The sequence below is a fragment of the Barbus barbus genome (genome assembly GCF_936440315.1).
Source record: "Barbus barbus genome assembly, chromosome: 28".
NCBI lineage: Eukaryota > Metazoa > Chordata > Actinopteri > Cypriniformes > Cyprinidae > Barbus > Barbus barbus.
In genome coordinates, this window is record NC_136756.1 from 5,908,405 (window position 1) to 5,922,233 (window position 13,829).

The following is a 13,829-nucleotide window of genomic DNA, read 5'->3' on the forward strand; positions in this document are numbered from 1 at the left end:
GACTGCCGCATACTGGATGTTTTTCCCTTTTCACACCATTCTTTGTAAACCCTAGAAATGGTTGTGCGTGAAAATCCCAGTAACTGAGCAGATTGTGAAATACTCAGACCGGCCCATCTGGCACCAACAACCATGCCACGCTCAAAATTGTTTAAATCACCTTTCTTTCCCATTCTGACATTCAGTTTGGAGTTCAGGAGATTGTCTTGACCAGGACCACACCCCTAAATGCATTGAAGCAACTGCCATGTGATTGGTTGATTAGATAATGAGAAATTGAACAGGTGTTCCTAATAATCCTTTAGGTGAGTGTATATAATCGCGATTAATCGCATCCAAAATAAAAGTTTTTGTTTACATAATATATGTGTGTACTGTGTATATTTATTATATGCATATATAAATACACACACAAGCATGTATTATATATATATATATATATATACAAACACACACATACATACATACATACATAAAATATATAGCAAATAAGTTTGTGTAAGAAATTAATGAAGAAATAAATAAACAAAAAATTGCATAATATGTATTACTGTAAGTCTTGGTTTGGGATAAATGTCTTCAAGTTTAACTATTTAGAGATTAGGAGTTTAAAAATTAAATTAAAAATATAATTTCTTAACAATTTTGGCTCATAAGTTATTGTTCAAATTAATTTCTCTGTGGAGAAAATGATGAAAGTTTCAAACTGAACTAGGCCAGACCAAAAAGCATCAAAAGTTGCCAACATATTTATTTGAAAAGGCAGGTATACTTCCTCCTCAAGCTCGTGTGCTACTCTGGCCTGGCCTTTGCAGAGCGTCCGAGCGGTCCAGCGAGCGGACTGCCGTGTGTCTTTGTGAGGGGGAGTTAATGATTATCTCCCGGCTGGACGAGGACTGTGGCACGCTGCCAGTACAACGTCCCTCTTCCCTTTGTAGACGCTTCTAATCTGCTGAAAGCCTCTCCCCTGAGACATCCCATGATAATGTCATAGACACAGAGGGTATAATAGAGCAATTTGTTTACCTTCCAAAGCCTTGATCTCTCTCAATCCTGCCTTTCTCTATCTCTCTTGCTCTTTCACGCGGAGCTCTGCACTGCTGGAGTGGGATGAGAACATATTGATCGGTGCTCGGGTTTCAATAGAGCACCGCAAATTAAACGCAATGGAAAACAAATTTGTTTCGGGATTGTCACTCTGTTGTTGAGCTAAAACGTCCCAACTGAGATCCACTTAAGGGAATAGTTAACCCCAAAATGAAAATTCTTTCATGACTTACTCAGCCTTATGTTGATTCAAACATGTAGCAATTAATGTGTGATTTAGAATATTATTTCCTTTAAAAAAAAAAATTCCTGTACTGCGCTGTCATTTCTCTGTCATCATATTAAGATAAAAAGCCAAATAAATAAATACATACATATATAAATAAATATATAAATAAATAAAATGCCTGGAGAGAATGTTCTTTTTCCTGAAAATGGCAGTTAATTTTTATCACAAAAAAAAGATAATTTTTGTAATTCTTTTTACTTTTTTCCCCCACCTGTTACACTTCAAAAATGAATGACACTTCAAAAATGGCTTATAAATCCCTCATTATGCTATATTACCACCAAATCTTAGATTCAATCTTTTTTTCGACTTTTTCTTTCATTTAGTCCTTTTTTTTGGAACTGATTGATTGTAGGCCTCATTGATCTGATCTTATGCACCTTAATTTTCAACTGAACGTTGCCAAAATTATCAACAAATAATACTTTATTTCCACTCAGAAAAGCTCAGATCAATGCAGCCTATGATAAAACAAAAGTCAAAAAGTAAATGTTATTTTACAAATTTCCATATATATTCGTTTACTTCCACTGAACATAAACAATCCATTCAGTAACAATTTAGTAAGTCAGTTAAATTAGACGCTATTTACACAAAAAGTGTTCTTGTCATCTGTCTGCAATATGTTTTTATAATTTTTTTATATTTCTTTACATAATCCTTATATTAGTTTTATTTATTTATTTAAATGCTGGGTTATTTTTTCATGCCAGTAGTTTCTGTTTTCATTAAGCAATTTTTTGCTTTGATCACAATAAATGTATGTGTAAAATATTTTTGACTGTTACAGATTATGGTATGCAGTTTGTGGACTGTCAGCATGTACAGAACAGGCCCAACTGAAGTCATGTTATCCATAGCAAATCATAACAGATCTAACATGTCGACTAGCAGCAGCGCTAACTGACTAGTTGGCACAACCCCTACCTTTACAGTCTGAACAGCGGCGGACTTGATACAAACTCGCACCAACTCTCTTCAATCCCATCAACACCGTCGCCCCCCCTCAGCGTTCATTCCTGTTCCTGCTCTCATCTGCTTTTCAACAAGAGCAGTTTGTCAGGGTCAGAAAGCAATTCAAAACCTCTATTACTGAGTGAGAGAGAGAAAAGTGTGGTACGAGCGGGAGGAGGAGGCGAGGGGTGGGGTGCCTGCCATCAAAGCCGACAAGATAAGAAGGCCAGGTGGTTGTGGGAATCTCGGCTCTTTTTGCAGAGATGGAATCTTCAGCGTAATTAACAGGCTGAAATCGGGGCCTTCTGAAGCCAGGAGGACAACCCCTCGGAGGGGACAATTTGCACTTTTACAAGAGCCGCTGAGGGACGGGGAGAAAGGAGAGGAAAAGGGAAACTATGGCATCTTTTATCGCAGAGACAAAGCGCCGCATCCTTTCAAAGGCCTGTGCTGGAGCTTCCAGAGCAGAGGAAGAGCGGGTGAAATAAAGAAGAAGAAAAACACAAGAGAGAGAAGAGAGAGAAAGGGGTAGGAGCTGAAGTGGACAGCAGTCGGAAAAGGGGCACCGGTGCCAACATGGGGTTCACAGAGAGAAAAGGGCCGGGGGAAGTAACCGAGAGGGTGCGGGGGACCTGACATACGGCCAACTTGTAGACCCTCCCAGAATTCAACAGCTCCTCTCATTAACATTATTGCACAGAGCCAGCAACAGGCCTCTAAATGGACCTAAACTGGAGGCATGCACGCGTTTCCACACTGCCTACTAGATGCGCAATATAAATTAATTAGGATAGTTCACCCAAAAATGAAAATTCTTTCATTAATTACTCACTCTCATGTCGTTCCAAACCTTTAAGACCTTCGTTCATCTTCGGAACACAAATGGAGATATGTTTGATGAATTCCGAGAGCTCTCTGACCCTTCCATAGACAGCAAGGATCCTAACACAATCAAGGCTCAAAAACACAGCAAGGAGATCGTTAAAATAATCCATGTAACATCAGGGGTTCAACTGTAAGTTTACAAAGCTACAAGAATACTTTTTGTGCGCAAAGAAAACAAAAATAAGGGCTTTATTCAACAATTGTGTCACCCTGGCACCATTTTGGAGAGTATTACATACGTAAACAACATATGCAACGTATGTACGCGGATACGTTGTTTACGGTCAGATTAAAGCGTAAACAACATAAACAGCGTATCCGCGTACATATGTCGTTTACGTATGAGATACTCTCCAAAATGGCACTATAGGGTGACGTGGAGGAGACAATTTGTTGAATAAAGTCTTTGTTTTTGTTTTCTTTGCACACAGTATTCTCACAGCTATATAACATTACGGTTGAACCACTGATGTCACATGGATTATTTTAACGATGTCCTTAATGCGTTTATGAGCCTTGATCATGTTAGGATCCTTGCTGTCTATGGAGGGTCAGAGAGCTCTCAGAATGTATCAAAAATATCTTCATTTGTGTTCTGAAGATGAACGAAGGTTTTACCGGTTTGGAACGACATGACGGTGAGTAATTAATGACAGAATTTTCACTTTTGGTTGAACTATCCCTTTAACACACATATTAAAAACTGAGATTGTGGCACAGATATTAATATGCATTAATTAATGGTCCTTTACTTCATTATATTACACTTCAGTGTGTTATATGTTATCGTCTGCTTGTGTGAACGCTAATATAGTTATTGTTCTAGTTATCTGGGTTATACTTTATTTTACAGTGATTACACTTACAGTGTACATAGTAACTACATGGGTTAAGGTTAGGTAAAGGGTACATTCTGGATATCCTCAGTTATTAGAATTGCTATAATAAGTACATAGTATGTATATGTGGAGCAAGACTGTAAAATAAAGCGCTACCGTAATCTATATGGTTATCAATGGTGTGAACAGGCCTGTTTAAGTCAAGTGAGTAAGTCCTATATACTATCAGACATTTCTGAGGATGAGAAAACAACTGGCAAGTTTGTTCCAACTTATAAAATGTTAGCTTTTTTAGCTCAGTTTTGGAGAGTAAACTAACTACAAGTAGCTATTCTATTAACAGTAACTCAGAACCGTTTTCAGAACAGAATGGCATTTCTAGTAAAAAGCTACTTTTTTACAATGAGTATTGGTGTACTGTGATAAAATCACACTGCATTGCATACACAGATAGTGCGGTAAAGAACAGGCTCACCTAAAATGTCCACCCCTTAAGCATTTAGAATGCCTGATTAATTTCTGAGAATCTGTCAGTTCAGATTGAGAACGTACCAGGTCCAAAAATAGAAAAATGATTCAATGATTCTTTTTAAGTCTTCCGTTCTTTTATGTTTCAGTATGCAAAATAATATGACCATATTGAGTTAAATGCTGCCACTGTGTATAAATGATGGTATTTTCTAGTTTTATTGCTGGTTTTTAGTTTGGTACTTAAAGCTTCAAAAGTAAACAACTTTGAATTATGAGTAGCATATAGCTTCATAAAACACAGTTCCTCAACTCACAGTTCAAAGCTACATGTTTCAGAAGAAAGCGTAACTTTTAAATGTTTGATGTACAATCAACTGAAGCCATGCTTGCCTTCGACTGACAAAAAGCCATATTCAGGTTTCCATTTCATTTGTTAGGACGCGTCAGACTCCAGTGTCAGATGGCTGACAGAGGCGGTGAAATATCCAGGGGTCAGATGCACTTCTGATAACGGCCCCTCAAGCCTGACTCCCAGAGATGGGGCGTCTGCCCAGCACAAAATGCCATTTGTTGTCCATCACTCAGACACCGCAAGTTTAGTGCCGGCGCTGCGCTGAAAGGCACATTCACACAAGCTCACACACTGGATGTTTTTGCAATTCAATATTTTCACACAAAGCCTCATCATTACGCTGGAACCGGAGCCTCACTGGAGAGAGCCTGAGCTTTCACGGACAGGCAAATCGCAGTTCGAGATTGAAGTTAATAGCCCATCTTGAAATGTTTTGCTGACTCCCTAAAAACCCCTTCTCAGCATTTCACTAACAATCTGACGAGGGCTTTAGTATTTTTTTTTCTTTTGACCGAAGAGAAAACACCCATATGCCACACGCTTTAGATCTAGCAGCCTATTGAAAGGTGACAGTAAAGACGAGATTATGCAAATATCCTCTGAAAATGCATCATAACTAAACCACATTATCTTAATCTTACTACAGTATTTAAAAAAAAATACAAAGTTTTTTTTTTCAAATAGTGTCCTGTATAAAGATGATTTTTTTTGTATAATTTATTGAACAATCATTTATTTATGGATCATTTACTAAATGAAGATTAATGAGCCTGAAATGTACATAAAGTTTCAGCATTCACCTGTTAAAAAAAAAGCAGAAATGCTGTTCTGCGATTTTGAGAATCATTTATTGAACGATTTATTGAATGAAGATGAATGAGCATGAAACTTACATGAAGTGCAAGAAAGTGGCCAGGGTTGGTGTGTGCCAGTAATGATTTGTTTAGGATGTCGGCCTTAAAGTGGTTAAAGAAAATGGCGGCAGCTTGAGGTTTTATATATTTTTCCAGTAAGCTACACTGTAGTTAATGAAATTTAACACACCAATAGTGCCGCCTCTCCCTCGAGAGCGAGAGCTTCATAATCAGCGTGCCAACACTCTCGTTTTTTATGAAAACAAATTGCAGCCAGGGAGATGGACTAATTGTGTTGCGACGCAGAGCAAAGAGAAACAACCGTTCACGTAATTAAGCCAATTTTCAGGGACAAAAATAGTTGAAGGGGCAGTAAGCAAGAGCATTCATCTGGTACACGCCGCACGATCCCACCCCTCGCTCGTGAACAAAGAAAAGTTAAGCATTAAGCAAATATAGGCTGAGAAAGTCACTGGATAATGATGGTTCAATTACAGTGGATCCCAGCATACCGCACAGTCCAATTATGAGAAATGATGATGGGCTGACAGAGGGCTTTGGAAACATGAAAGACGTCTTTATCAAAGCAAATCTAAGCACTCTATCTCTAAAGTAGAAAACGACTCTACCGCTGCCATTACGGCACGTCATACCATCTTAATAAGACAGAGCTGCCCATCTTCCCCGGTAATGACAAAAGATGGAGGACAGGAGATGAGTTCAAAAGATAAATGTGGAGGCCGGGCCCTTTGAAAATGCGCTCACTGGTAAAGTTGAAAGTGAGCGGCGAGCGGTAATGCTCGACTCAAGTGGCCCACTGGGGAATGACATCCACTCTCTTATCGCCAAAGGATGCAACATCAAGGTCTGGCCAAACAGTCCACGGTAGCTGTGCTGATGCATGGGAACTTCAGCGGGGAATTACGTGTGTGTACAGTATGTCCTCACTGAGAGGGTGAACTGCCACTCTAAACATCCCCAAAACCACCAGCTTAGCCTGCTTGGATTTATAGGAAACGTGTTCGCTTCTACGGGAGAATTATGTTGTGCATTGCTACAAGGGATTAAAAAAAACGAGGAATTTCCCTTCAGAAACTAATTCCTGAGTATGTTCATTTCAGTGCATGTAAATGCCCCCCCACACACACACACACACACACACACACACAAAACATTATTAGCCCCCTTGTAGTTTTTATAAAACCAACAAACACAGTCGTGAGAAATTCTTTGACTTCGAGCTCAGCTTTTGTTGAATGTGGATTGTTCATAACGATATTAATTTGGCTCGCCGTTGAAATGCGGCACAGCTGGGTGCCTTGAAATGTTGGATGGAAACTTTCCTGGCGCTTCTTTCTGGGCAGGAGTTACGACACCAAGACGTTTTACGGCCTAAAATTAGCAACCCTGAACACATGATGCAGGGTTAATTATTTCTCACAGTCCTTCCCGGTGGGTGTACAAAGCTGCTTTTTCCTTGTACAGTATCGACCGACTCCAGGAACAGAGCTTTCTGAGGTCGTAATGCAGAAGAAGTTTCAGTGTGTATGTTTTTTTTGTTTTGTTTTTTTTATTTTAGCCAGAAGTGCTGCAGAGCTGAGACCAGTGCTTGTTTGCACATATACGAGAGAGTACTGTATGCTGAGCAGTGGATGCTGATCCTGGATCAGCATTTATTTAATACTGACTTCAGGAAAGGTTATTCTGAGAATGCCTTGATCATTGTATGTGTTCATGTTGTTGACTGCACATGCAAAACTGTTATCCCCCAACAGATGCCAGTTCACCAAGGCTGTTCCTGCCACTTCTTAAAACATTTTTCTAAATGTTTTTGAGTATTTTATGATTGTCAAAGACTGACTTGCCATTTATTCAAAATAATATATAAGCTGTCCCTTTCAAAAATACACATAACAGAGATTTTAGAATGCAATATTGTTGTTTAAACTAAATAATTAATGTGACATTCCTTGACATGGCACTGTGTCAATAAACAACCCAACAAAAATGTATATAACCCGGCTAACTGGGTCAAAATAAACAATATTTATCCAGCATTGGGTTGCCAAATAACCCAGCATTTTTATAGTGTACATTTACTGTATTAAATTCAAGAATGAATGAATATATATATATATATATATATATATATATATATATATATATATATATATATATATATATATTACAATTAAAAAAAAATTAAAATATAATAATTGCAAACAGACTAAATTTTGTGTCTCAGTACAAGAATGCAGTGCAAATATTTTCACCAACATAATTATTCTAAATAAATGACTACTTTAGGGTTCTGTAGCAGCTACCAGACAACACTCTTAGCAAGAAAGAATAATGAGCTACACTTCACTCAAACACCTTAAAAAAACAGCAGTGCGTTTGCTTCTACGGCCAAGGAGTTGCAGACAGCCTGGGATGTAACATGATAAGCACGTCTCTCTCGCAGACATGGCTTTAACAATTCTGTAATGGCTGTCTTTCCCCTACTGCACGCTGCACCCCGCTCTGCTCCACAGCATGGGGACCTGCTCTTATATATCCACTTTTTCTTAAAAAACCTGACTTGAGAAACAAATAAAATGCATTATGCTGGGAGGAAACGCGGCAAGAAACTAAAGTCATCTTTAAGGTATGCACATGACTGCCAAAGCATGGTAAGAAAAGTGACTTTTCCTACAGTTGGGTGAACGAAAAAGGAAAAAAAAAAAAAAAAAAAGGGTGTGCAGTTCCAGTGCGGCAGAGAACAGCTGAAACAGTGTTTGGACACACGCGGAAAAGGCCCTCCCACGAGCGAGTCACTGTGATGTCATAAAGAGGTGCCACAAGAGAACAACAACAGCGCTGTACAGTGCAAAAAAGACTAAGCAGAATGAATGACGTGTGACAAATGTGAGCAAGGTTGAGTTGGAGCTGCCTCACATTTGGGAAGCACAGGGCGATTCAGCTCAGGTGGGCAGGCGCTCGCTCTCGAAGGGGAAACTGTGCCAGCTCTGCCTGCGCTCCATAAGCCACCCATCAACATTTCCTCTCGCTCAAGATTGGGGTTAACTAAGCAGGCCGGCTGGTCAAAGGCTGCCCTACAAGCTCCCGTTGAGGACGAATATGTATATGCATGCATTCTGTGCGCAGCATTACATGCCAGAATTGCAACATTATCAAATACAAATTCAGACTGGTTTCATTATGGTTAATATCAGTCACTCTGTCAGCATTGAAACAAAGACATGCTCACCTGTGCGTGTGTGTGTGGTTGCACGTTGCACACACGGTCATTAAATGATTTTCTCACAGTTCTTCCAGTCTAACTATGGCTTTTAACAAGAACTTCTTATCAAAGACAAACTTACATCTCATAGATTATGTGTGAGGAGTTATACGTCTCTAATGGCTCACGCACCATTAGTCTGTCCACCAGCTCTCATGTGTGAAAGCATATTGTGCACATACATATTCGGCTAGCTTGAAGCTAAATATCAGCCATTTTGCCTGTTAAAGCCCAGTTTTGAGTGCTGACAGACTGTGTCTTCCACACAGCTTTACAGTGTTATGGCTTGATTTTATTACTTGTGTCAAAACAACATAAGCTACACAAGAACATTTTGATTTGTTATCCATTGCTATTTTATTTCGAAGTGAAACTTTTTCTTTCTCTCTTCAAAGACAGCATCAGGGAAAATTAAAGCCCACATTTACGTGGGGGGGGGGGGGGGGGCAAAACAAAGAACCTGAGAATAAAACATTAAACAAGGGTTTAAACAGGTTTCAAATGTGTAACTAAATAAATACCATCGTGCAAAAATGCATATATCTGCAAGACATCTCTGTGGCAGTTTAGATTTGTCACTTCACTGTAGTTTCAAATTAATAAATATGAATGTTGTGACATAATATTTTGTGTGTGTGTGTGTGTGTGACGTCATTTACTGTACACATGTATATATTGTAATGCAGCGCATACACTGGAAACCAGAAAAATGTCCTTCAACACCGTTTTTTTTGTGACAGAGCCCAGGCCTCATTTGAGTTCATTATTGATTACTAGACACGCAACCCCAACTAGTTTCAAAATAATTAATTGTTTCCAATATTACAAATACATAACACAAATTTCACGCTCTTTTTCCCCTTAAAATTACACTTTCACATTTAAAATACGACTATGCTATTAAAATGACAAAACGGTTGCTAATGGTTCAAATAAACCTACAGAGAGAGAGAGAGAAAGAGAGAGGAGGGAGGCTGTGTTAGGCGAATACACGCTTACCTGGCGCCAGGACAAACCGATATCTCTCTGAAACTCAACTTAAACTATCTTATGATAATATATCAAAGACAAAGCTTTAACTAAGTGACTCGACAGTTATGAATAAGCCACAGAATATTCATTTTCAATCAGAAAGCATTAAAACCTCGTCGAAAAAATGAATGAAGGGCCTAACATTATAAATCAAGCTCTTGTAACTACCTGCGTTTATGGCCACTCGATTCGTTCACTAATAGCAGATGATCCAGCCGCCAGATGGTGGTTTGTGCTTTACTTGCAGCCCACATTAACATTGTATAATAATGTTTAATTAAACACAATTATAGTTAGGATATTTGACTGCATTGAGGTATGAAAAATAATTAAAAGCAGTGACCGACGGTGTCTCGTAAAAATAATAATAATAATAATAATAATTATCATATTTAAGACGCTTCTCGGACATACCTGTAATTTCTTTGGTAGGCTAATTACGAAACGGCAAACTGTCAACCTGAGAGAATAATAATACAATTGAAATGTGTGTGTATATTACATAATTTGCGTTTTAAAATAGCTTCGACATATTTTAAGAAGAATAAAGGCTAATAAAAAAACGAAAGGTATAATTTTAAAAAATCACTTTAATTATGTTTTTTCTAAAATAATGATGATGATAATATTAATAATACACAATTTGCTATATAATCTGCATACGCTCGCCGTCATTTAAATTAAAAGGAATTGGGATAAATAGGAAACATATTAAATCTCCATGCACACGCAAACTTTAATAAACATCTTAACTCGATGATATCGCAGACAGATTGAATGCAGTCATAAAGTGAATAGGTCTATGTCAAATATAAATCTGGAATAGCAGAACACTGGTTGTTCAAAACAATGAGATGAAACAAGTTATACACGAAATAAGAATAGGCTATATCAGTCGTTTTTAATGAATCAGGCCTTTCACACTCTCCAACACAAAAAAGGACGACACAATACATGCCTTTAAATGTAAATAAAAGAAAGTCTATGCATATGGTTTGACCATTCAAGGGAGTTGTCGTGTCACTGTCCTGACCTCCAACACAAACCCGAATTTATCTTGAATGACCAACAACAAAAAGACGAAAAACGACAGTCTGACCTGTTAATAGAGATTCTCACAAGTCACCGTGTGCTACAGAAGTTCTGAGATGTGCTTGAGAAAATATCGAGGCCCACTTTTCTGTCCCAAAACAATCTGGCTGTACGTACTCCCTGGTCATTTGAATCAACAGGTCACGGGCCCACGCGTGCTCTCCTGCGTATCTTCAGAGAGGCTAAGATAATGTCTTGATATTTTAATATATGACCACTGAAACATATAGCATACTGTTGCATCTGTTTCACACACCGCTTGTTTAAGCTATCTTCAGCTAAGTATAAATCGTTTTCTTCTGGGAGCAGATATTAAAACATCGTATAGCTTGATATTTACTTCGTTACAATTGTCCGTGAATACTTAAAAATGATGTAGCCATTTAATACATGAAAATAAAAAAGGAAGCCTTTCCTAATGAATCGGACGAGCGATGACTGTGCCCACATTTCAGGGAATAATCGCATGCAAAAGTTATAGCTGGAGTGCAAAATCCTACCTATTACAAACAAGTCTTAATACAAATGAAAGCCAAACAAACAATAACCAAAGACATAGCGTTGGATTTACACACTTTTCCCTCGCCTTTGAAAGAGTCCAGACTCTATTTGCTTCACTATGACATGTATGCATTATTGATTTGCCATTCGCAGATGAAGCCGCGACAGACCCCAGAGGACAAAGAATCCTAAACGCGAGCTCCTAATTTAAGATTATCGGAAGAATTGTCCAGTTTGCGTGATATTCCTTCTTCTATTGCATCCAGCGATCAGGCTGAAAGCTCTGGAGATCTCCACACTCTCTCTGTGCGTCCTGGGGTCCATGAGCAGTGCTAGAGCGCCCACTATTTCAACAAGCAGGAATATGATTTCACAAGACCTGGAACCACTCAATAAAAAAGTTACTATCCCTTTCGACAACTCTTCGCTAACTTTCGTGTAACAATTCTCTACGGTTTCTCGACTTCGCTAAAACAAGAGAGTGAAACAACGCGGCGTGGAAACGCGCTCCTGACCATTTCAGCCAAAGCACCATCACATATAGCTACAAGAAACTTCTGAAGAAGCACACCAAGGCAGCATCTGGTCTAAAGGGTGGACGCCGCGGATCACGGCGATTTTGAGCGATTGCAATGCAATTGAGTGCTGAAAAACAAACGCACCGGACAAAGACGCGCTCTCAGCAGGAACTGATCAATGAAAATGACACTTTGGTGATGTGCGCTAGGGTTCAAAGTACCGCGCGGCCGCTCGGGAGCGAAAGAAGCGCAAGAAGGACCTACTTTTGGCCAGTTTTCTCGCCCTCGCCTTGGATCTCATCTTGTCGGCTTGTAGATTCCTCGCGTCCTCCTTGAGCTCAGAAGCAGCAGCAGCGCTATCTTCATCTCACGAGCATTGTCAGTTTGGACACCTTCGCACATGCGCACAGGCCATTCAATCTGACACCCTCGTCAGGGCCAAAAAACTTTCCAATGTATTCATCATCATCACTTTTTGTCCTATCGTGTCTCCTTTAGATCACTTATCTCTTTCCCTCCTCCTCCTCTCGCTCCGCAACATCTCGGATCTCCCCCCACCTCCCCTTCTTGAGCTCTTGAGGAGGAATAAGTGCTATTTTCCAGGGACCTGCGGAATCCGGCGCGACGCTGGACATTGGATCCTGGATGGGGTCAAGGTCGCAGCCCTCATACGCAAGGTGATCGCGAACATTTCATACAACCGAGCAATAAGCGACGATTATAACGCGTGAAAACCTATTCCAAAATGTGCAATTGTGTGAAGCGTAATCCTTTACTAAATAAATTATTATTATTATTAATATTATTATTATGTAATTATTATTCAGGTCGGTCACGCCTAGAAAATAAAATTAAGTGAATGTTCTCTTGGCATATCGCTTATTTTTAACTGTTATTGTAAACTTCTATGTACATGATGTGAGAGCATTGGCGAGTTCCTTATATTTCTATATATATATTTATATTTAAAAAAAAACTATAAACATTATTAATTTAGGTGAGCTCTATAAATAGGTAAAAGGTGTGTTCAGTTTCAATGTTGCTATTGAGAGCCAGCAGACGGCCAGGAGCTCCCGCTTGCGTGCATGTGTGTGAGAGAGCTAGCGCGCGCGCGTGTGTGTGTGTGTGTGTGTGTATGGAGAAAAGAGTAGAAATACTGTATGTATGAGTGCATGCGTGGGATCTGCGGCGAGAAGGTATGCATATAAACTCTCTCTTGAAACAATGCACGTTGCCTCTTGTTTGGGTCTTTGGTCTAGATTAGGTTGTGTACATAAGTATTGGTATATACGAATTCGTGGCAGTTTATGTGCATGTAAAGCAAGCATGGAAAGGCAAGGCAACCGATTCGCTCATGTAAGTATGATTCTGCTGAATTATTTGTTTGGTATATGTGTAACAAAGCGCATTACATCTAAACGCAGTCATGTTTGCATGTGCAAAATCGTCGCATTTTAACGGTCATTGTAAGGTTGCTGTCAGAATCAAGCCTCCGCAGTGCAATAATAGGCTCAACATCTGCAGTTATTTTCTGCATTTGGCATGTAATATCGGTCCATTAAAAGACAGCGAATTAATATGATGTGGAAAGAGACTGTCAGAAATTAGAAGGATAGCGTTTCTTGCTAACTCAACCAGTAGTTAAATATGCATTTGCATTGTTTTGCTTTTTTTGCATTATTAAAAACTAAATAACACATGCTTCTGTAATG

At 39.1% G+C, this 13,829-nt stretch overlaps 1 protein-coding gene across 1 annotated transcript in view; it reads right to left on the minus strand.

The window, feature by feature from the left end:
- Positions 1-12,418, minus strand: part of LOC306848033 (histone-lysine N-methyltransferase PRDM16-like) — a gene marked incomplete at its 5' end in the record, with an annotated part of 239,893 nt that extends 227,475 nt beyond the window's left edge. The window contains one exon of the mRNA XM_079382345.1: positions 12,382-12,418. Within this exon, the coding sequence (XP_079238471.1) occupies positions 12,382-12,418 (37 nt within the window). The remainder of the gene's footprint in view (positions 1-12,381) is intronic.
- Between the last annotated feature and the right edge of the window lie 1,411 nt (positions 12,419-13,829).